General features: G+C 47.0%; 1 protein-coding gene and 1 long non-coding RNA gene across 5 annotated transcripts in view; one reads left to right on the plus strand and one right to left on the minus strand.

Moving 5' to 3' along the window:
* The first annotated feature begins 5,496 nt into the window (after window positions 1-5,496).
* The window catches only part of LOC125132448 (uncharacterized), a 28,182-nt gene continuing 12,658 nt past the window's right edge, over window positions 5,497-21,020 (plus strand). The window contains exons 1-3 of the long non-coding RNA XR_007136249.1: window positions 5,497-5,605; window positions 14,262-14,334; window positions 17,724-17,851. This is a non-coding gene — a long non-coding RNA (uncharacterized LOC125132448). The remainder of the gene's footprint in view (window positions 5,606-14,261; window positions 14,335-17,723; window positions 17,852-21,020) is intronic.
* The window catches only part of CES1 (carboxylesterase 1), a 132,502-nt gene continuing 120,377 nt past the window's right edge, over window positions 8,896-21,020 (minus strand). For 2 of the 4 annotated variants that reach the window (XM_047789683.1, XM_047789685.1), the window contains 8 exons: window positions 19,529-19,633; window positions 17,291-17,329; window positions 16,072-16,212; window positions 15,324-15,404; window positions 14,492-14,639; window positions 10,519-10,650; window positions 9,553-9,625; window positions 8,896-9,271 (listed from right to left, as the gene is read on the minus strand). In XM_047789683.1, coding sequence (XP_047645639.1) covers window positions 9,088-9,271; window positions 9,553-9,625; window positions 10,519-10,650; window positions 14,492-14,639; window positions 15,324-15,404; window positions 16,072-16,212; window positions 17,291-17,329; window positions 19,529-19,633 — 903 coding nt within the window. In that variant the 3' untranslated portion in view covers window positions 8,896-9,087. The remainder of the gene's footprint in view (window positions 9,272-9,552; window positions 9,626-10,518; window positions 10,651-14,491; window positions 14,640-15,323; window positions 15,405-16,071; window positions 16,213-17,290; window positions 17,330-19,528; window positions 19,634-21,020) is intronic. The other 2 variants (XM_047789684.1, XM_047789682.1) reach the window with 1 other exon arrangement.

Below are 21,020 nucleotides of genomic sequence, written 5' to 3' on the forward strand. Positions count from 1 at the left end.
TGCCCCCCGAAGTAGTCTAAGTTTGAACCCCTGACCTCTCTTTTTATAGTAATCTGCAAAGGTGAAGGGATTTATCCAAGATCACTTAGTGAGTTAGCAGCAAGTCAACACTAGGCTCAGAATCTCTTATCTCTCTAGAGCAAGATTCTAGATGGTCTCTAGACCATCTCCCTTAGCAGATGTTCCAAAGCTATTGATTGACTCTAGTTTAGGTGATTTTTGAGAGTTGTGGAGTGTGGATCAGTGATGCTTGGGCCACTTTATGGCTCTAAAAAGAGGGACTGAGCCACATGCAAGCAAGCTGGAAATTCAGTTGTCTCTGCAGCTGCAGAAGGCTAATTTCTACATTGATATTTAGCAAAACTAACAGCTAGAAAACACCACTCAAATCATATTTTAAAATATTATTATATTAAATGTAATTATACATATTCGCAGTCCTATCATCATCAAATATGGTTCTTATTTTGGTTGGTGTTTTGCAGGAGGGAGCATATTTTCGATTCATCCAGATACAGGGCCCTCTTCCCTCCTTGTTCCTGTTTACATGCAATCAGATGTTTTATCAAATTAAATTTGAAATATAAATGACAGATGGCATCCTGCTTTTTTTAATATTGAATTCAGAATTTTATGTGGGATATAAGTGGGATTACTTGGAGTGTTTTTCTAAAATCCAGTGCCCTGCCACACCCTAGGCCAACAAAGGCATAATGTTCTTGGGTGGGACCTAAAAATCTGTATTTTCAATTTTGACATGTTTGGTGCACAACAGGAATGAGAAATACTGCATATTAATAGTATGGCTTATGTATTTCCAAGTTGCTAGGGAGTCTTCAAAATAACTTTTATAGGGAGTGGCTAAGATGGCAGAGTTGGAAGACCCATTTCACCTAATTTCAGGGCACACCTAAATTACAACAATTTACACAGCAATTGTCAATGAAAATGACCTGAAGACTAGCAGAAAAGATCTTGTATAATTAAAGGTAGAAAGAAGAAACTACAATGAGATGGATAGGAGGGGAAGAAATGTAGTATGTCAAGACCCATACCCTGGGAAGGCAACCCACAAACAGGACTACAACTACAATTGCAGAGTTTCCCCCAAGAGTGAGGGATCCAAGGCCCATATCAGACTCCCCAGCCCAGGAGTCCTTCACAGGGAAGATGGGTCCCTAGAACATTTGGCTTGAAAGGCCAGTGAGGATTTCATAAGAGTTGGAGGACACAGAAAATAGAGACTCCACTCCTAAAGGCACACGCAAAATCTCATATGCTCCAAGACCCAGGGCAGAAGCAGCAATTTGAAAGGAGCCTGGGTGAGACTCATTACAGAAAGCCAACATCACCCTGATACTGAAACCAGACAAAGATACCACAAAAAAAGAAAATTGCAGGCCACTATCACTAATGAACATAGATGCAAATTCCTCAACAAAATATTAGCAAATTGAATTCAACAATACATTAACAGGAACTTAAGCAGAATTGATGCCAGGCATGCAAGAATGGTTCAATATCTGCAGATCAATCCATGTGAAACACCACATAAACAAATTGAAGAATAAAAATCATAGGGTGATCTCAATAGATGCAGAAAAATCTTTTGACAAAATTCAACATCCATTTGTGATTTTTAAAAAAACTTTCAACCAAGTGGATATAGAAGGAACAAACCTAAATATAATAAATGCCACGTATGACAGGCCCAGAGATAACATCATACTCAATGGTGAAAAGCTGAAAGCATTCCTCTAAGGTCAGGAACAAGACAAAGATGCTCACTCTCACCACTCTTATTTAGCCTGAACTAGAAAAAGAAATAATGTTCCATTTTCAACAGAAAAAAGAAATAAAAGGAACCTATATTGGAAAGAAAGAAGTAAAACTGTCACTGTTTGCAGATGATATGATAGAAAACACTAAAAGACACCACTAAAAAAAAATTAAACTCATTAATGAATTCAGCAAAGTTTCAGGACACAAAAATAATATACAGAAGTCTGTTTTGTGTCTGTATACTACCAATGAACTACCAGAAAGAGAAAGTTAGAAAACAGTTCCATTCACAATTACATAAAAAATAATAAAATGCCTAAGAATAAATATAACTAAGGAGATAAAAAGACTGTACTTAGAAAACCATGAGACACTGATGAAAAATTGAAGATGCAAATAAATTGAAAAGTATACCATGCTCATGGATTGGAAGAACTTTATTGTTAAAGTGACCCTACTATCTAAGGCAGTATACAGGGTCCACACAATTCCTATTAAAATACCCGTGGCATTTTTCAGAGAACTAGAACTAATATTTCTAAAATTTGTATGGGATCACAAAAGACTCAGAAGAGCTAAAATAATATTGAGAAAGATGAATAAAGCTAAAGATACCATGAACCCTGATTTCAAACTCTAGTACAAAGCTTTCAATATTGGCACAAAAAGATATATAGATCAAAGGAACGGAGAGTGCAGAAACGAACTCTTATTTATATGGTCAAGTAATCTAGCAAAGTTAACCTAGCAGTTAATCTAGGCAAGAATATGCAGTGCAGTAAAGACAGCCTCTTCAGTAAATGGTGCTGGGAAAACTGGGCAGCAACATGCAAAGGAATCAAACTGGATTACTTTCTCACGCCATATACAAAAATAAATTCAAAATGTAAGACATAAATATAAGACCTGAAACCATAAAATTTGTAAAAGAAATTGGTCTTAGTAATATTTTTTGGATCAGTCTCCCCAGGTAAGGGAAACAAAAGCCAGAACAAACAAATGGGGCTACATCAAACTTAAAAGGTTTTACACAGCAAAGGAAACTATTGGCAAAATGAAAAGGCCACCTATTGAATGGGAGAAGATATTTGCAAATGATATATCTGATAAGGGGTTAATATCCAAAATATACAAAGAACTCATAGAACTCAACATCAAGAAAAAAAAAATGAACAACCTGATTTTAAAAATTGGCAGAGGACCTGAACAGACATTTTCCCAAAGAAGACATACAAAGGCCAATAGGCACATAAAAAGATGTTCAAAATCACTAGTCATCAAATAAATGCAAGTCAAAACCACAATGAGATGTCACCTTGCACTTCTCAGAATGGCTATTACATGTGTAAGGTGATATCTCATTGTATGAATGTTGTCAAAAGGTACAAACTGCCAGTTATCAGATAAATAAGTGCTAGGGATGTAATGTACAATATAAAAAATGTAATTAACACTACCATATGTTATATATGAAAGGTGTTAGGAGAATAAATCTCGAGAGTTTTCATCACAAGGAAAAAAGTTTTATGTTTCTTTAATTTTGTATCTGTATGAGATGATGGATATTCATTAAACTTATTGTGGTGATCATTTCATGATACAAGTGAGTCAAATTATTATGCTGCACACCTTAAACTTATACAGTGCGCTATGTCAGTTATATCTCAATACAGCTGGAAGAAGAATCCAGCTTTCCTATCTGCCTGATGTGTCTATATCACAATCTCTTTAGCCAATAGTGTGCTCCTGGATATTTATGGGCATAATTTGATGAGCAACTTTGGGAATGACTACTTTTGCTTTTTAAAATTATTTCTGGCTTCTGGTTTTGCAGGAGGTCAACTGGATCAAAGGCAATGCTCTTTTAAAATTACTCTGCTTATGTTCTATAAATTCTCCTTCCTGTAGAGTGACATTACATCATACTCATCAGCAGTCAGGTATGTGATTTCACAATCACTTCTGCTTTTTCATCATGGTAAAAAAAATAAATATTTAACTATTTTTCTTATTGTAAATTAAACTATTTATTTACAGAAAAATCCTCACTTTTTTTAAAGCTTGAATTTGAATTACTAAATCAAACACAAGCAAAACTTTAGAGAAAAACCAAATCAGTCTTCATCTGTGAATTTCCTCTCATCCAGCAGAGGGTAGCATTATAAAAAGGGAAAAATGCTTCCCTCCAGGCTGCTGGGATGGAGGTAATGTAGATACTGTAGAACTTTGAAAGAAAAAAAAAATAGTTAAGTCACAATCATTGTCCTTTTTCTATGTAATATTTGGGAAATGGAAAAGTACAGTCCATTACCTCAAAAGTTTGACTGAAATGATTAAAATCACAGGCAGAAAGAATTTGGGGCCAGCAGGTTTTTTCTTTCCTGTTTTTTCCACTTTCCCATCAGGTCCCTAGGAGCCCACCTCAGCGGGACAGAGAGTAGTTCCTTCCCCTGTGGGTCCCTGTTCCTTCTGCCCTTCCCTCAGTGGCCCCTGGGACTCTGGACCTTTCTGCCTGACCCCGGAAGTCCAGTTCTCCTTCCCTCTCAGCCTCTGGCCTCGGCTGCAAGTCACAGGCTTCCCCTCCTGGCAGAGCTGGGACAAGGTGGGGCAGGGGGGGCTCAGGCTCTGCCCCTGGGAAGCTGGCCTGCCTGGCGCTGCCCCAGGTGACAGGTGGACAAGATGCACCTCCCTCCCCACAGCTGAGCCAGACCCAGCCCGTCGTGGCCCTTGTGCTCTGCTAGGGATTCGTAAGCGGAGAGAGAAAAACCTGCCTTGTCACTTGACTGTGTCCAAATACAAGGGAATTCTGGGGCAGAGTAATTACGGTGCTCCCTGGGTGGGTTAGAGTTCCAACTGGAGCTAAGGGTAGGAGAGCAGGATAAAGGCAGCAAAGCCGGGCCATGAATGTTAAGGATGGGGTGGGAGGGGCCCTGCCGCCGGGCAGCATGGCTGGTACCGTCAGGGTTGCTGGAGCACAACTTGGAGGCTTAGGGAACAGCTTTTATACCTTGACCTGTAGGAAACACATCTCTCTCTCTCTCACTCTAACAGGGGGATGATTGGTAAAAGGTGAATTTATTCACCCATCCACCCTTCAATCCATCCATTCATCTGTTATCTATCACCTACTATCTATATATGCATCTATCTGTCTGTCTGTCTGTCTGTCTGCCTGCCTGCCTGTCCGTCTGTCTTTCTATCTATCTAATCTGTCTGTCTACCTATATACCTACCTATTATCTGTCTATCTGGGAACCTTTATGTAATTACACTTGAGGCATATTTGCCTCCTGGACTTTTCATGTACAGGAGCCCATGTATTCAATCGCTGCTTTAGGTAAATTTAAGTAGGATTTCTTTAGCGCATGCAGTAGAGTCCTGATTAAATAACTTTGCGTTTGACTATTTACTTTCTATTCTATTTCTGTAATTTATTATACTCCTCAGTAATATTCTCCTGTAAAACTCTGTCTTTTCTAATAGGTAATAAGTGCGTAAGACCTGGTAGAAACTTTTGAGTTTTTAAAGTGAATATGACATCCAAATGAGTAAACATATATATACATGTATAAAGTACATGTGAAGTGTCTTGATGAATTTTCAAATACTCCAATTTTTGAGTTAAGTGAATATAGTGCAAAGGAAGTATACATATATATGCAGTGAGTGAGTGTGTGTGTGTGTGTGTGTGTGTATTGATGCACATTCACTAACTGACCCCACCTGTGTACTCCGTATCCAGATCAGGACGCAGAAGGTGATCAGCATGCAAGAAACTAGCCGAGCTCAGTCCCAACCCTGTCCTGCCCACCCACCCACTATGGTAAGTACTCTCTGAACTTCTGCAGCATATTTGAGTTTTCTGGCTGTTGTACTTCATATCGACAGCGTCGTGTCCTCTTGCACTTGGCTTTTTTCTCTCAGCGTCGTGTTAACGATGCTCATCCCTGCCGTGTGTGCCTGTGGTTTGTTCATCTTGCTGCACCCTCCTGGCCGTAATGCGTTCGTTCTGTGGTTGTTGGGCATTTGGGTGGCTTCCAGTTTCAGGTTATTATGAGTAGTGTGGCCATGAATGTTCTAGAACTTTGCTGATCACATGCGTCACTTCTCGTGGATATTTACTAAGATTGGCTTTCACGGATCACGTGTGCCATACATCACTTCAGTAAACACTCCAAAAGGCTCCCAAAGCAGTTGCACAAATGTTCCCTCCTACCAGCAGAGTAAAGAGATTTCCAGCAGCTCCATGTTGTTGTCATCACTTGGTATTTTCTGAAAGGCTACTACGCATTTATTCTTTTTTTAGCTTATAGTTGGTTTACAGTGTGTGTCCATCTCTGCCCTACAGCACAGTGACCCAGTCATGTGTGTGTGTGTGTGTGTGTGTACATATATGCATTCTTTTTCTCACACTGTCTTCCATGTTCTATCCCAAGAGATTGGATATAGTTCCCTGTGCTCTGCAGTAGGACCTCGTTGCTTATCCATTCTAAATGGATAAATGTAATAGTTCGCGTCGACTAACCCCAAACTCCCAGTCCATCCGCCTTTGGCAACCATCAGTCTGTCCTCTGTGTCTGCGATTATGTTTCGGGTTTTGTAGATAGGTTCATTTGTGCCATATTTTAGATTCCACATGTAAGTAATACCATGTGGTATTTGACCTCTTTCTGACTTACTTCACTTGGTATGATAATCTCTAGTTGCATCGATGTTGCTGCAAAAGGCGTGAATTCATCCTTTTTATGGCTGAGGAGTATTCCACTGTATGTATGTACCAGATCTTCCTAATCCGTTCTTTTTGTTTGTTTGTTTGTTTGTTTGTTTGTCTTTTTGTCTTTCTGCCATTTCTAGGGCCGCTTCTGCGGCATATGGAGGTTCCCAGGCTAGGGGTCGAATCGGAGCAGCAGCCGCCGGCCTACACCAGAGCCGCAGCAACGCGGGAGCCGAGCCGCGTCTGCCACCTACACCACAGCTCGTGGCAACGCCGGATCCTTAACCCACTGCGCGAGGCCAGGGCTCGGACCCGCAACCTCGTGGTTCCTAGTCGGATTCGTTAACCACTGAGCCACGACGGGAACTCCCTTCCCAATCCGTTCTATGGATTGTTTTGGCTATCGTGAAGAGTGCTGCTGTGAACATAGGGGCGCTTCTGTCTTTTTGAGTGCAAGTTTTCTCCGGATACGTACCCAGGAGTGGGACTGCAGGATCCTATGGTGGTTCTGTATTTAGTTTTCCGAGGAACCTTCATACCGTTTTCCATAGTGGTTGTACCAGATTACATTCCCACCAACAGTGTAGGAGGGTCCCCTTTTCTCCACACCATCTCCAGCATTTGCTATTTATAGGCGTAAGAGCGATAGCCATACTGACCAAGGTGAGGTGGGACCTCAAAATAGTTTTGATTTGCATTTCTCTCTAATAATCAGTGGTATTGAGCATCTTCTCATATGCCTATTGGCTATCCTATGTCTTCTTTGGAGAAGTGTCCGTTTATGTCTTCTGCCCACTTTCCGACTGGGTTGTTTGTTATTTTGTGGTTGAGTTGTATGTATTGTTTGCATATTTTGGAGATTAGACCCTTTGAAGTTATTTTGCATCCCTGATAATATATTTGTTGTTATTTCAAACATTTCCATTTGCATCTTTCTTATAGTTTTTCTCTCTCTTTGTGCAGAAATTAAACCAAGGGTTCACGAAAGGTTTCCCCATAGCTGTTTAGATTCCTCGTCTGTGAGTTCTAACACCTGGGCTATTTTTGACACTGGTTCAGTTGATTGTGTTGTCTCTTCGTAGGGTTTTTTTTTTTTTGGTTTCCTGCATGTTTGTATGTTGTGATTTTGGACGAGGGCTACAGGGTCGCCCTCAGCATCATGTGTACGAGAGTAGAAGCTGATGTAAATGGCAAGTGAGACAGGAAATGGGTCTGCCTTTCATCCTGCTTAGACTGATAGTATGTGTCTGTGTCTGTGTCTGTGTGTGTATGTGTTGGGGGGTTTTAGTTAATTGTGTGAGGGATAGGCAAAGCTTGAATTTTGTTGCTGCCGTGGTTATCATGGCTTCACCCCTTGCTTCAGATCCTTCGGTATTACCTTGAGCGGTGGGGACTAGGGCTTGCTGAAAGCTTTGCTCAGAATCCCTGTTGCACTCTCAGCTTTAGGCCCGCCCTGTGCACCTGTGGCCTCAGGGAGGGTCTCTGTCCACACGTTCTCCCTCCCCCAGTGCGGGGGTTTCTGATGCTCAGTCCTCGGTGTTGGAATCCAGGGGTGGTTTCTCTGGTCCTGGTCCAGCCTCCACCTTAGGCAGGCCCTGTGTGCCTTGCTCACAGAGATTCTGATTTTCAAAGAAATCCTACTCACACACAGGGTGATTCCATCTCCTGCCTGAAGCCAGTGTTCACACCCCCGCTCTCCTCCCAAGGGCCTGTCTTCCCTGAGATTTCAGGGAAAGTGTTGGCCTTGCACCTTCTTTGAATGATTGGGAAAAAGCCATGGTAGTGGGGATAATCCAGGTTTTTCTTGCAGAAAGGGTGGGAGTAACACGCGCAGAGCTTTCAGTAATCCCAGGAGAAGCCGCCAGTCACCCCACGGATTCTGAAAGAGGCAGTTGCTAGTGACACTTAGGGACTCACTCCAAGGTGGGTCCAAGTGCCTGGACCTGATGTAGACTAGGCTGCAGAAAGGGTGCAGATGAGCTGTTGGAGTACAAGGCCTCGGAGAAGGGCCTGGAAGGATAATGCGTAGGTTGAAGGATAATGCGTAGGGCCTGTGGAAGGGTCAGTAAGGGCCACAGCACAGAGCACAGTGTCGCCGGGGTGAGGCCCCTTCTTTCCCGCTCCAGGGACATCCTCAGTCGGTGCCACCTCCGTCTCTCCAGGAAGCTGCACGGGAGGAGAGGGACACTGCACTCTGACCACCCACACCCTCTTGTTGGACTTGTTGAGGGTCCAGGGACATGGAGCAGACACAGAGCCCCGCTTGGCAGCTCCCAGGGGACAGCCTGCTGGACTCTGCCTGTCCAGAGTCGCCTTGCTGTCAATGGTGCCCTCAGTCTTCATCCTTCCCTCTCCCTAGAGAGAATGACTTAATTCCAGCCCAAGTCTAAGACACCGACTTGGTCTCCAAAAGAACATTTATTCTAAAATTGAGGCCGCAGCTACAGAAATTCCCCCTCCCTGATCTCCGCCACTCCCACCCGCTAATTCCCCAGCCTCCACAAGAAGATACCTCCTGGCCCATCAACGCCTTCTGTAGACTACTCCTGCCTGCGGTCCCACAAGCCCTCAAGGTCGGCCGAGCCTCCCCTTCACAGCTCAGCATGCTTTATCTTGGGTGGCTTCTTTGCTGCCTCCTTGGACAGGAGATCGTTCCAGAAGGCCACTTCTTCACCTTTCAGCCTCTTGGCTGCCTGGGTGTTGACGCCGATCTGAAGGTACCCTTCTTCCTGGTCGTACATCGGCCAGTGGGGCAGCCCCTCCCCATTGGGGTTCCTGAGAGCAGAATCAAACAGAAATTGCCCAAAGCGACTGTGTCATCCCAGCAACCCTCTGAGGTGGTCAGGGACCCCGTGGCTTCAACCTCTGCCAAGAGTCTCTAATGCCCGCAGAGACAGAAGGCTCCCCATCTCCTGGGCAGCCTGTCCTTTGAGGGAGCTCTCGTGTCAGAGGTCACAGGGCCCGAAGTTTGACCATCACACGGTGAACGTTCCTCCGCGCGACCGTGCTCTTCCCTGCCCCTTCCCAACTCTGCCCCATTTTTGCCCCCGGCTCACCCACTGCGAGCAAAGTTGGCCCAGAATTTCATCACCGTCTTGCTGAGACTGACCTCCTCTTCTGGGGCATCGCCTGTGGGGAGGAGACGAAGCCCTCGCTACTCAAAGTGTGGTTCGCGGGCCGTCACAGCACTTGAGAGCGAGTTAGACGTTCAGAAACTGAGCCCTTACCCCAGACCTACTGAGTCAAAACCTGCCTGATAAGAAGATCTTCACATGCACTTTCAGCTCGACAGTTACCGACCAAGGCAGGGCTCAGTCCAGCAGCTGGCTGCCTTGGTCTTTTGTGCCCACTGGGCGGCCCTCCCCCTCAGGTCACAGGGCCACACCCCAGGATTTTCATTATCGTAGCCCCACCTGACAAGATGCTCTCCCACACACATTTTCATAAAATCTCAGATATAACCAAGCTGCAAGGTCCCCAAAGAGTCACCCAGCCGGGAAATGCCCAGATCTTCTGGGTGTATCACACACAAGTTGTCTTTAACTGCTGATCGTCAGGGAATAGAAAATTTTCGTCAAATGTTTTTCGTTAAAATATTATTCAAAAGATATGAAAATATTAAAAGTTACGAAATTGGGACAGTCAGACCCACATTAGCCTTGATTCAGGGTTAACTGCAGTTCTAACCTTATTCTCACTCACATTCCGATTTGCTCTAGTGAGTGGGCAGTGAGTCCTGCCTTTCTAGCCCTTGAGCGCCCCCTGCAGGTGACCCCCCCACCTGTTTTATTGAGGCTGGATTCTTGGAGGGACCATGAATGAGGGAGGGCACAAGGATACACATTCTCCATCACGCACATGAGACCAAGGGAAAGGTTGGGGGCCTTTGTCGTTTAATGCCTTTAAGATGGATTCAGGAAACTAAGACCTGGAAAGAAGGAGGAACTTGCCCAAGGCCACGAGACCAAGACTTGAACCCAGATCTCCTAACTCCAAGGTTGTGGTCTCCAAAGGGCCATCACCTTTTAAAAATGGAGCCCCAAAGACGGAGAAGAGCTCATCCCCGTGGTCCCCGATCACCGTCTTGGGTTTCTTGTCCGATGAGAAGCTTGGGCGATACTGAAACTCGTACATGTAGGTGGGGGCTCCTGCATCTGAAAGACATGGATTCACGCACAGTGCGTGTCAGCAGACACACACCTGGCTGGTGTCAGGGTCTCCCAGGGGCCGTGAGCAGCCAGGAAATTGGGGGAGTTCCTGGTCCTGAGTGAACCACAGCAGTATTAAGAGCAGCTGCCCATTGTGCGTAGCAGCTGTGGACTGGACCCTGTGTGTCCCTGCGTGTCCCTGCAGCAAGTCCCTGGCCACCAGCCCAATAGAGAAGCAGAGTTTTGGGAAAGTTCTGTGCCTTGCTTAAGGGCATGTAGGTTGGGAGGCTGCACCGGATTTGAGCCAGGTATTATTTTGGCGAAAAAATAAGTGAGTGAGGATTGAATGGATGAATGCATGTGGAACCTTGGGTAGATCTGTTCGAAACAACCGTCATCATAGCGACTCCGGGTCAATTTACTTAAGCTCCTTCTGATGGATTCACACACAGGGACTTCTACATACACACACCCTTCACTGTATTGCACTGATGTCAGGCTAGTGTTTAGTCCCTCGGAGAATATCTGCCACCCAAAGATACCTTCTGTTCTGCCCCGTGTTGGAGCGTTTCCTTGGTTGTTCACTCCTATTCTAACAAGGGGAACAAATTCGATTAAATGCAAGCTGCTGGTCTGAAAGTGCAACACTTAAAGACAAACCTGTGCAGAAAGGGCCACTCTGTCTCTTGTGTCTCAGGAAACCGTAATTCAGCATTGCCTTTTTCTCTGTCATCTGTCCTGTCTTTCCTTCCGCTTGGCCCAGGGAGTGTTAAGGCCGTGACACATGGGAGAGGGGCCGAGAAGGGGGACGGTCCTCTCTCCCCCTCTCCCCCTCTCCCCTGCCCTGGCTCTCACCACCCCATGTCCAAGCCCCCAGAGGATGTCACTGCTGATGCTGCAGCACAGGTGCCCATCCTGCTCCTGCGGGCCTACCTTGTGGGCCACCCGCCTGGGGAGCTCCGCACTGTGCATGGATCACGATGCCCACGGCGAGTGACTGACAGGGGCAGGGGCAGGCCCCAAGTCAGACCGGTGGGGAAATGTTACAACCGTCCCGTCCCCCCCCCCACCTTGGGCATCCTATCAAGTTTGGAAAATGCCGGAAAACGGAAAATGAATGAAAATTTTGTGTAAGTTACTTCGTATGACTATCACGAGTTCTCCATATCATTAAATATCCGCTCACTAATATTCTAACAATCTACACCATCCCAACAAGAGGATGGAGGAGAGCTTATTTAATTGCCTCCCTCACTGCCTGTTGGTTTTTCAAGATAAATGTTGTTTGAAAGAACCAGTCCTTCTGTGATTAGATAATCTACGTGTTCCACAGCAGCTTCCAGGTCAAGCAGGACTCTCTGAAAGGGGGTGGTGGTGGTGGATGAACTTTGCCCTTGCCACGCACAGTGTTAGAAAGGAACTCAGATCCCAATGGTAGAGGACAGACCTTCTGTGTCAGAGGGAACTTATTTTTGGCAGCAAGCTCCTCTTCCTTTTGCTCCTCCTCCTCCTCTTTATTCTGTCTGACTTACACCACTGATTGTTTTGTGTGCGTGTCTTTTTAGGGCCGCACCCTCAGCATGTGGAGGTTACCGGGTTAGGGGGCAAATGGGAGCTGTAGACACTGACCTACACCACCGCCACGGCAACACAGGATCTGAGCCGCGTCAGCAACCTACACCACAGTGCACGGCAGTGCTGGATCCTTAACCCACCGAGAGAGGGCAGGGATCTAACCTGCGTCCTCCAGGGTGCTAGTCAGATTCGTTTCCTCTGCGCCACGACGGGCACTCCCAAACCACTGATATTTCTAAACTCCTACAATCACACTTTTTCGAAGGAATGTAGGTCACAGATTTTGATAATAATTAGGAACAACAACAGAAGCAGAGGGAAGGAGAGCGCTAGTAACCAAAAATATGCAAATTAAAATAGTATGATATTCTCTCTCTCTCTCTCTTTTTTTTTGGTGAGAAAGTGCTGAAGAAACTGGCCTCACTATTTTTATTTTGTAGTCTTAATATCCCACTTGAGCGAATTAAGAAATCCACGTTCTTAGAACATTGGAAAGCAATTTCAGCACATGTTTGAAGTATTTCAAAATACTGCCACAGTGTGGCCTAATACTTTCACTTCTGAAAACCAGTCTTAAGAAAATATTTAGAGACGTGGGTGAAGGTTTATGCACATAAGCCTGAACAGCATGTTCTCCGTAGCATTGACCTTTGAGCAGCGACATTAAATGCTCAAGAGGGCAGGAATGCCAAATACATTTTAATCGCTCATTCCATGAAATAAGAAATATGTTCAATGATTTTTACGGATTTTTAAGGAAATGCCCATTGTATAGTGTTCTCTGAACAAGAACATAACATGGAATTAATTTTTACGTTACGCCTAAGACCTGGAAAGCCTATTAGAAGACAAAAATTTAGAGCAGGTACGTCTAAAGGAGGAATTATGAGTGAGATCCAGTTTCTGAACGCAGTGTCATGAGAGAGCAGATGAGTAAAACCCAAGCCCAGGATGGTGGGAACCGCAGGCAATGCAGAAGAGGGAACCACAAATCAGACATGTAGGAAGAAGCAAGACCAAGTTTATGAAAGAACAGATTTGACCCCAGGCAGCCCCTGGCAGAAGAGCTTCCTGAGGAGCTTGGGAGCAGGACGTGGTAACCAGCACCTGTACGTGACTGCGCTGAACGCTTGGGCACATACTAGGTCAGCTGTAGATAGGTTTTAATTACGCTTCCAAGGATCTGAATTGTACAACTCTTTCGGTATGTTTAGAGAGAGAGTTCTGGAGCAGAGATCCGTTTCCTGGCTTGCAGACCAGGTGAAGGAGGGCTCCTAGAAAAGGAAGGGTCCTGTGAGGACCTCAGCAAGGCCCCCCAAAGGGACACCTCCTCTCCAGGTGACTCATCCGCCCCTGACCTCCCACCCCCACAGCCCTGGGTGAGGTTGGAAGGTGCTGGGAGACCCAGCTCACACTGGGATGGAAGGAGGCCGGCTGCAGACACCAGCGTTCTCCAGACCATGTGCGCCACACAATCCCCGCTCACTCAATTCAGCCTTCTTGGCCCCAGACAGTACTTCGGATCCTATCCTTGGCCACACTCCACCCCAGGTCCGTTGATTAGCAAACTAGTTTGCAGCTAGCCCTGACCTCGGACACCTTCCAAGACAAAACTTCCAGTATCTTCCCGGTGGCCCCGCAGATCACAGTAATTCAGGTGAGGAGCCTGGGGCAGATGCTGTCGGTGCCTGACCACAGCCCCTCTTCAGAGCAGGCCAGCCTGACTTGCCTCCAGCATCTGTAGCTCTTTGTCTGAGGCCTTTGGCCACCAGAGACCGCTCTGCCCACGTGTGCAGCAGTCGAAGCACCAGACACTTAGCAACACCTTGGGGACTGCCTTCAACCAGTGACTTGTCCAAGGAGGAGGAGAACTAGCCCAGCTCTCCCACCTCTCCCTCGGGATAGCCCTGAGACCTGTCTTCTGCTGGTTCCCAGAGCCCCCCAGCCCCAGGTGTCAGCAGTGATGCCAGCTTGACAGTGCAGTGTGGGTTGGCTTCCTCTCCTTTACATCACTAATCTACTCTTCTAATGGTGTCTTCTAGGATCACCTCTCAAATAAACCCCTTGCCTTTGGATCCTCTTCTGGGAGTCTTTTTCTGATGGAAACCAAAATAGGTGAGTGCCTTCCCCCCCCTACCCAGGGCAAATTCGGCCAGCCTCAGATGCATGACCTCAGCAGTTTCCACCTAGGTGTTTATGCTGAGGGCTGGGCAGGACAGTCAGGGAAGCTGGCAAGGCCGTGTCCCTCTCCTGTCCAGTGTCTGGGACTCACCTCTGTGTTGACGGGCCACCGTCACAGATGGGACACCAAACACCACATCCCCCATCAAGTCCAGGAACAGGTCTTTCTTTTTGACGGGGTCGTCTGTCCCCCCCAAATACTTGTCAGTGGCCACTGGAGTCAGTTCCTCAGGGATGTTCTGAAATAAATCGAGAGGGAAAGTGACACTGTTAAAATGAAACACAACACGGAGACCAGACTGAAGAATGATCTGTGTAGACAAAACCATATCAGCCATGTGAACAAAACAAACTCAAGCTTGTTTCATGCACATGAGCAAAGCTCAGCTTGGGTAATTTTTTGCAAATGCCTCTAACAATCACAAAGTAAAGTCAACTCCCTAAAATGGCATGAGATAATCACTTTTTTAACCAATCCTGGCCATCTGGAAACCTCTACTCTAAGAAGCGATCACTGGAAAGTTTAACAACGTTCTCGTTTCCACTTTATAAGCCATCCTGCCACTTCAGACCCCCAGCTTCATATCAGTCTTTGAAGTTGGAAGCTCTTGGGTCACAAACTATTTTTATATGTACAATAAACTCTTACTAAACCTATTTGTTGATTTAGTGGCTTTAGTTTTGGCATTTCTGGAGTATGATTCACCACCCCTGGGGAGTGACCCTTCTCATGTTAATGGTGAACCTCATGAGACCTGTGCAAACTGCCCCCCTCTGTCTACACAGGAGGAGTGATGGGGAAAGAAAAGAAGCGGGCACAGCCTTCCGATCCCAGTCCACACTCTTCCATGTTACTCTGCAGTGTGGGAAAATCTCCTGCCCCTCTTTGGGGCTCAGCAGTTCCCAGATTCCTAGACTCTTACAGCCATGGAGTAGGACTTCCACAGGAGTGACGTGGCCGTCTTCTGGTCCAGCTTGCCTTCAGAGAGGGGGAAGCCCATCATCTGTTAAAACAAAGGGTGAGCAATGGTGAATCATCAGGAACTGGCAGGAAGAACCAAAGTGACTAGGGGACCAAACCAATGCAGGCTGAAGGTCCCTTTGTTATCTTGACTGGCATGGATCTTTGATGAGTTTGGCAAAATCAAGAAATCAAATGGGCTTTCTTTCTAGAGATCAAAGCATGCAAAGAAGACGGTGTCATTGTTAAGCGTCCCAGTCCTTTGAGATATCCACACCTCAGTGAGATGACTGGGAGGCTGTGTAAGGTTTTATGGAGAAACTAGGAAAGCACCAAGCCCAGGGGGAGGGGCTGAGAGTCCCGGGCCTCGGTCTCCTTGACTCCCGAGCCCCTTCCCCTTTCCAGGCCTCGGGGACTCATCTGCCCCCTGATTATCTCTACCAGCCTTCCCGGCACTGACATTTCAGGGTTCCTGGATGGGAAGACAATCAGGCAGTGTTTGGGGACAAGGGTCGCCAGGGCCACTCCACCCAGGTGACAGCTGGGCCACTGTGGAGAAGGTGTCCATGGAAATGTCAGCTTGCGTGAAGGGCACAGCTGCCCTGGTCCCAGAGAGGGGTCAGTAGAAGGAGGATCCTGTGAGCAGAGCCGGGAGAGGTCATGTGACAGGTGGGGCCTCTGTCGAGTGTAAGAAGCCTGCACTTTCTCACCGTTGGCAGAAGCCAGCCAAACTCTTGCTTGTTGATTCCCACGATGTAGGGGACAGTGTTGAAATCCTTTTCAGCCAGAATCTCTTCAGGCATCTTGGGCAGCAGCATTCCATCCACCACAGTGGGCAGGAAGGGATGGCTCTGGGGAAGAGGGCAGTGTGGTGTCTGTGTGTCCCCTCTTGAGGTCTCACCCACGGCCCCCTCTCCACCTGTCTGAGCTCACAGCCAGCATCACAGACCTGTGTGCCCATGATCCGTGGCCACACAGTCGGGGTCCTGTAACAAAGGGCCAAGTCTGTGGACCCCAGAGGGCAGAGCTCTGACCAGGGGCCAGCAGGGGTCAGGTGATGGGGGCAGATCTCCACTCCGGTTGGTATAAAAATAGACAGTATGACGAGTGTAAGATTAGAAGTATATGTGTATCTCTCCATCTACAGTCAGTTCTCATTATTTGTGGTACTTACTTGTCACTTCTGCAACGTTACTGTGACTCTGGGATTTGGAGAATACAAAAGCCACAGCTCCAGCGGGAACCCAGAGGCAGGTTCCTGAGGGCATATGAACGCATCTTCCCACCTGCTGTTGTTATTTTTCTCTTTGAAGATACTTTATGTAATATGTGTTTTGTATGGACAGTTAGTTTTGTGTAATATGGAGTTACCATAAAACACCAGCTGACAAGGGCAGTGTTTGCCCGGCCCTGGGGAGGCTGCTGCTGGAGCTTCCCACAAGGCTGGGAAGAGGGTGGTGTCCTCAGCCCTGAGACTCGTGGCTCCTTTCCTTGGGACCCTGCAAACAGTGCAGCTTGCACACCCAGTCACCCTGCACCCTCCCAGGAGAAGATCCGGGCTCCTTGGGACAGAGCCCTTCATCCAGTTATCCCCACCTCCCCCTCCCCCCACAGCGGGAGTTTCTAGTCCAGCCTTCTCCCAATGGGGCATGTTTGGCGATGTAAACAAGATGAGGGGGTGGGGGACACAGGGACACAGGATTCCTAACCGAGAGTGCTGGACTGGGAGTCAGAGGACTGGTTCTGGTCCTGTGTCTGGTCTCCTGGCTGTGTGACCCAGACAAGCCACTGTCCCTCTCTGACCCCAACAATTAAATACAGGGAGGTACCATGATTCTACGAAGAATTCCTTCCTTCTTTCCTTTTTATTAGCTGAAGATTAAGGTATCAAGGCTTAAAACATGTAATTAAGAAACCAAAAGTCCTTACCTCTCTGGGGTCTCCATGCAAATCAAGAGCGAAGAATTTCTGTGAAGACAAAGGCAGAAGGAGGGGTGAGAAATCTCCCGGGAAAAGCAGGACACTGGCTCCCCTGGGCATGAGCACTGGGTGTAGGTGTGGGGTGGGGGAGGGGAGCTCTAGGAAGGACGGTTGTTTGTGCCCGGATCCCCTCCTTGTTCCCCCACAAAACAACACCCTAATTTCCTTTAGGGGTCCCCCTTTTAGCCCCTCCACCCCAAGAATCCAGGCATCTATATGTGACCTGGGTGCACCACCTCCCTGACCTAGGGATCATTTCAGCGATGCACACATATACCTGTCAGTTCAATAGAGTTTACTCGAAACTTTGGCTGGAGTTATTGAGAAAGTTACTGAGATGGAATGTAAGTCTAAAGAGCTGTTGTTTCCTTAATCTCCTCAGGGAGCAAACCCGCCTGAGAATGAAGCCAACACAAAAAGTTAAAAATCCGAGGGACAGAGTTTCTTAATAATATCACAGGTGCATCTGGATCCGGACAAGCCTGAAGCCACAAACTCCTGGACTTTTCGGTAAGTTCCCTAAAGATTCTGTTACCACACTTTGAGGTGCATTTTCTCACCTGGCATTAGAAAATCCTGACTAATACAAAGCCACTGAAATCCACTCTACCTCACGTTTCTCTTCGTTGTGAGTTCACCAAGAGTGTGCTGGATTTGTTGTGACACTGTAGCTAACACGTCTGACCAGCATGCAGGATGTCACCAGTAAGGGTCCCTCTATTACAGATGGTAGCCCTGCCATCTAGGAGTGTGTCTGTGTGTGTCTGTGTGTGTGCTGGGGAGAGCGGATCATCACAGCATCACATGATCTCAGAAACTCTCAGAATGATAACAAAGGGCTCTTAGGCTCTCTCAGTTTTCCCAAAGTCACCATCTGTCCCTTTAGGAGCTGGATGTCTTGCACCACATGGAGAATTGCCTAAATACATGTGCCTCTTTCCAGGCATCAGAACACCTTGTGTTTTTGTCTCTGAGCACATCGGTCACCTTATCTGAGCCTGAGAAACCAGGATCCAGGGCTACATGGGACTTAACCCATGGAAACAGAGCAGCGTCCAGGGGTAGTGGCTCGCCCCTGGGAGTCCAGGAGTATCCTCAGGAGTCCAGGGTCCGGACAGTGAGTCCAGCAGCCAGGCTACTCCGGGAGTTGCCGCTGGCTCTGACTGATGCTGTATTCTCTGGGCATCGGTCTTGCAGCAGCTTCCTGTGATGACCCGTGACCATAGCCTCCATCAGTTCTGGAACGTCACCTTCTCTGTGAAGCATCCCTGCTTAGTGTAATGAGCGCTTCTCTCTCTGTATTCCCACCACACTTAGTCCACTGGGTATGTGGCTGTGTTCCTCCTTGAAGCGTTCCTTGTGAGCAGGAACTGTATCAACTATGTCCCTACCATCCACGCTGTGACCGATGGATGGAATTAGTCCGTACATGGAATATGGGCGAATTGGATGGATAAGTGGATGATAGCTATCAGATTAGGTGATGGGTGGATCACTGATTTTAGAGGGATGGATGATGAAGTACGGATGTATGGATGGTTGATATAGATGCGTGAAAGTTATAGATGAATTGATATTAGACTTAAGAAAAGATATCGACAGTTGGATTCACTGCTGGATGGAGAGTTGTGTAATAAGAGGATGAATGGATGGATGGATGAGTAGATGGATGAATGGGTGGGTGGAGGGATGAGTGGATGAAGGGTTATGTTAGACTCTCAACTGAGGCAGATGCTCAGAAATCGTGAAATTGAGCCACTTGGGTTATAATTGTGGTGGTTTCTGAATTAAATGAGACAGATCAGGACAGCTTTTCTCAAAGTCTTGGTTCTAAAGAAGGCCATTCCCAAATTCAGGATGGGAACTAACTCTGAAAACATGTAGTGTTTCATCTCTTAAAATACAAGATTGGAAAAAGTAAGTTTTGATAGATGTGATGGCTTTTACACAGTTGTTGGTTATGTTGTTGTTGGTGTTTTCTTTTGTCTTTGCTAAAGTTTGAGATATTCCATAATACATAAGAAAAAAGGAAATTCCCCTTTGAGAACCAGAGGCAGACACTGTTTCCTAAGACGCGAAACCCTGTTTCAGGTAATTTTTCCAGGGCAAGGGGTCAGCTGAATTGAAGTCTGGGGCCATGTTCACAGGGTAGGGCGCTTGTGTGGCCACGAGAGCAGGTGTACCTACCATCTTCAGCGTTAAGTCCAAGAGCTCGTCCTCTGACTTCTGGCGCAGGCAGTGAACAAAGACAGCCGAGGTGGTGGTTTTACACCCAGCAAGGACAGCAATTTGCTGCAGAGATCATAGGCGACAGCACGATTCAAGAGGCATGTCCCTTTCCTCCACCAATAGTGACACGTTCTATCCCAGCCTCAATTTCTAAAGGCGGCACACGGTGGCAGAAATACTCCAGACCTTAGGCATGGGTCCTGGGTCCCAGTCATGACAATCATACTCCTCAGCCTCTGTCACCTTATCTCTTGTAAAGTGGGCACAATTGTCTCAAAGTTGAACACCACACCCGCAGAGAGGCCGCAATGAGTGGGGTTTAAGAGCATGGAGTCCAGAAGCCCACTGTCTCATTTCAAGTCTCCGCTCATCTGATTAGCAGCCATTTGGCCTCAGGCCAGACACTTGCAAAGTGCAGCCAGAGGGGAAGGTGCAGATGAGAGAAGTCAGGCTGCAGGATGGCGGCACCAGGAGAGTGTGTGGGGGCTGCCAGAGCCGGATCCAGTGTCTGACTTACAATCAGTGCTCAGTACATATTTGGTTAACCAAATAAATTCAAGAGCACAGAGGGAGGACGAGAAGGGGGGAAGCAAAAGCAAGAATAAGCATGTTAGCTTCTTTCTTCTGCCAATTTCTGGTCCTGTTTGATAGGGAAATCCAGCCCCATTTCTGCCGCCTTTGTTTCCTTTAAATAGATTCCACGTTCTTGACTCAACTTGGTAAAATGGGCTTCTGTGCTTTACAACTGAGAATAGAAAACATTCTCAGCAATTTTTAAAAAAATTCTTGGCGTCTTTGTCTCCTCCCCTGCTACGCGCCAGTCCCTTGAAGTCTGGCTGCTGCCCCCCCCCTCCCCCAAACCAGCTCTCTCAGCCCCACCAAAATGCTCCTCATCCCTGACTCCAGGGCCCTCCTCAGCAGAGCTCTCCCTTCCTTGGCTTCATAACACTCTCCAAATAGAGGCCACGTCCTCACCAGGGGCCTAGGCGGCACGGTCCCTGCCAGTGGCCCCATCCTCAGCTCAGGCCCCGTTCCATCTGCTCTTTCTGCTCTGGCCACGGCCAGCCATCCTCACTCTCTCTCGCTTGACATACTTGCTCCTGCCTCAGGACATTTGCACAGGCTGTGCCCTCTGCCTGCATATTCTTTGCTCACCATGTAAGTTACCGCTCATCTTCGCATCCCAACTCATGGATCACTTCTTTCGGGAAGCCTTTCCTGATAGCCATCCCTACACACTGGACTCAGTGCTCCTTTTGGCTATTGTGGTGACAGCGCGAACCTCTCCTCTATTGCTCTAGTCACGGGTGACATTTTATAATCCATGTGATTATGTCATCATGAATCTGTCTCCTCCCTTAGACAGAAGCTTCGTGAGGTTGCTAGCTGTCAGGCTATGTCCAAACTATTTGTTGAGTGAAGGAATGAAGGAATACCAGGACCCCGCCCC

Source organism: Phacochoerus africanus, chromosome 8 (genome assembly GCF_016906955.1).
Source record: "Phacochoerus africanus isolate WHEZ1 chromosome 8, ROS_Pafr_v1, whole genome shotgun sequence".
NCBI classification, from domain to species: Eukaryota; Metazoa; Chordata; class Mammalia; order Artiodactyla; family Suidae; genus Phacochoerus; species Phacochoerus africanus.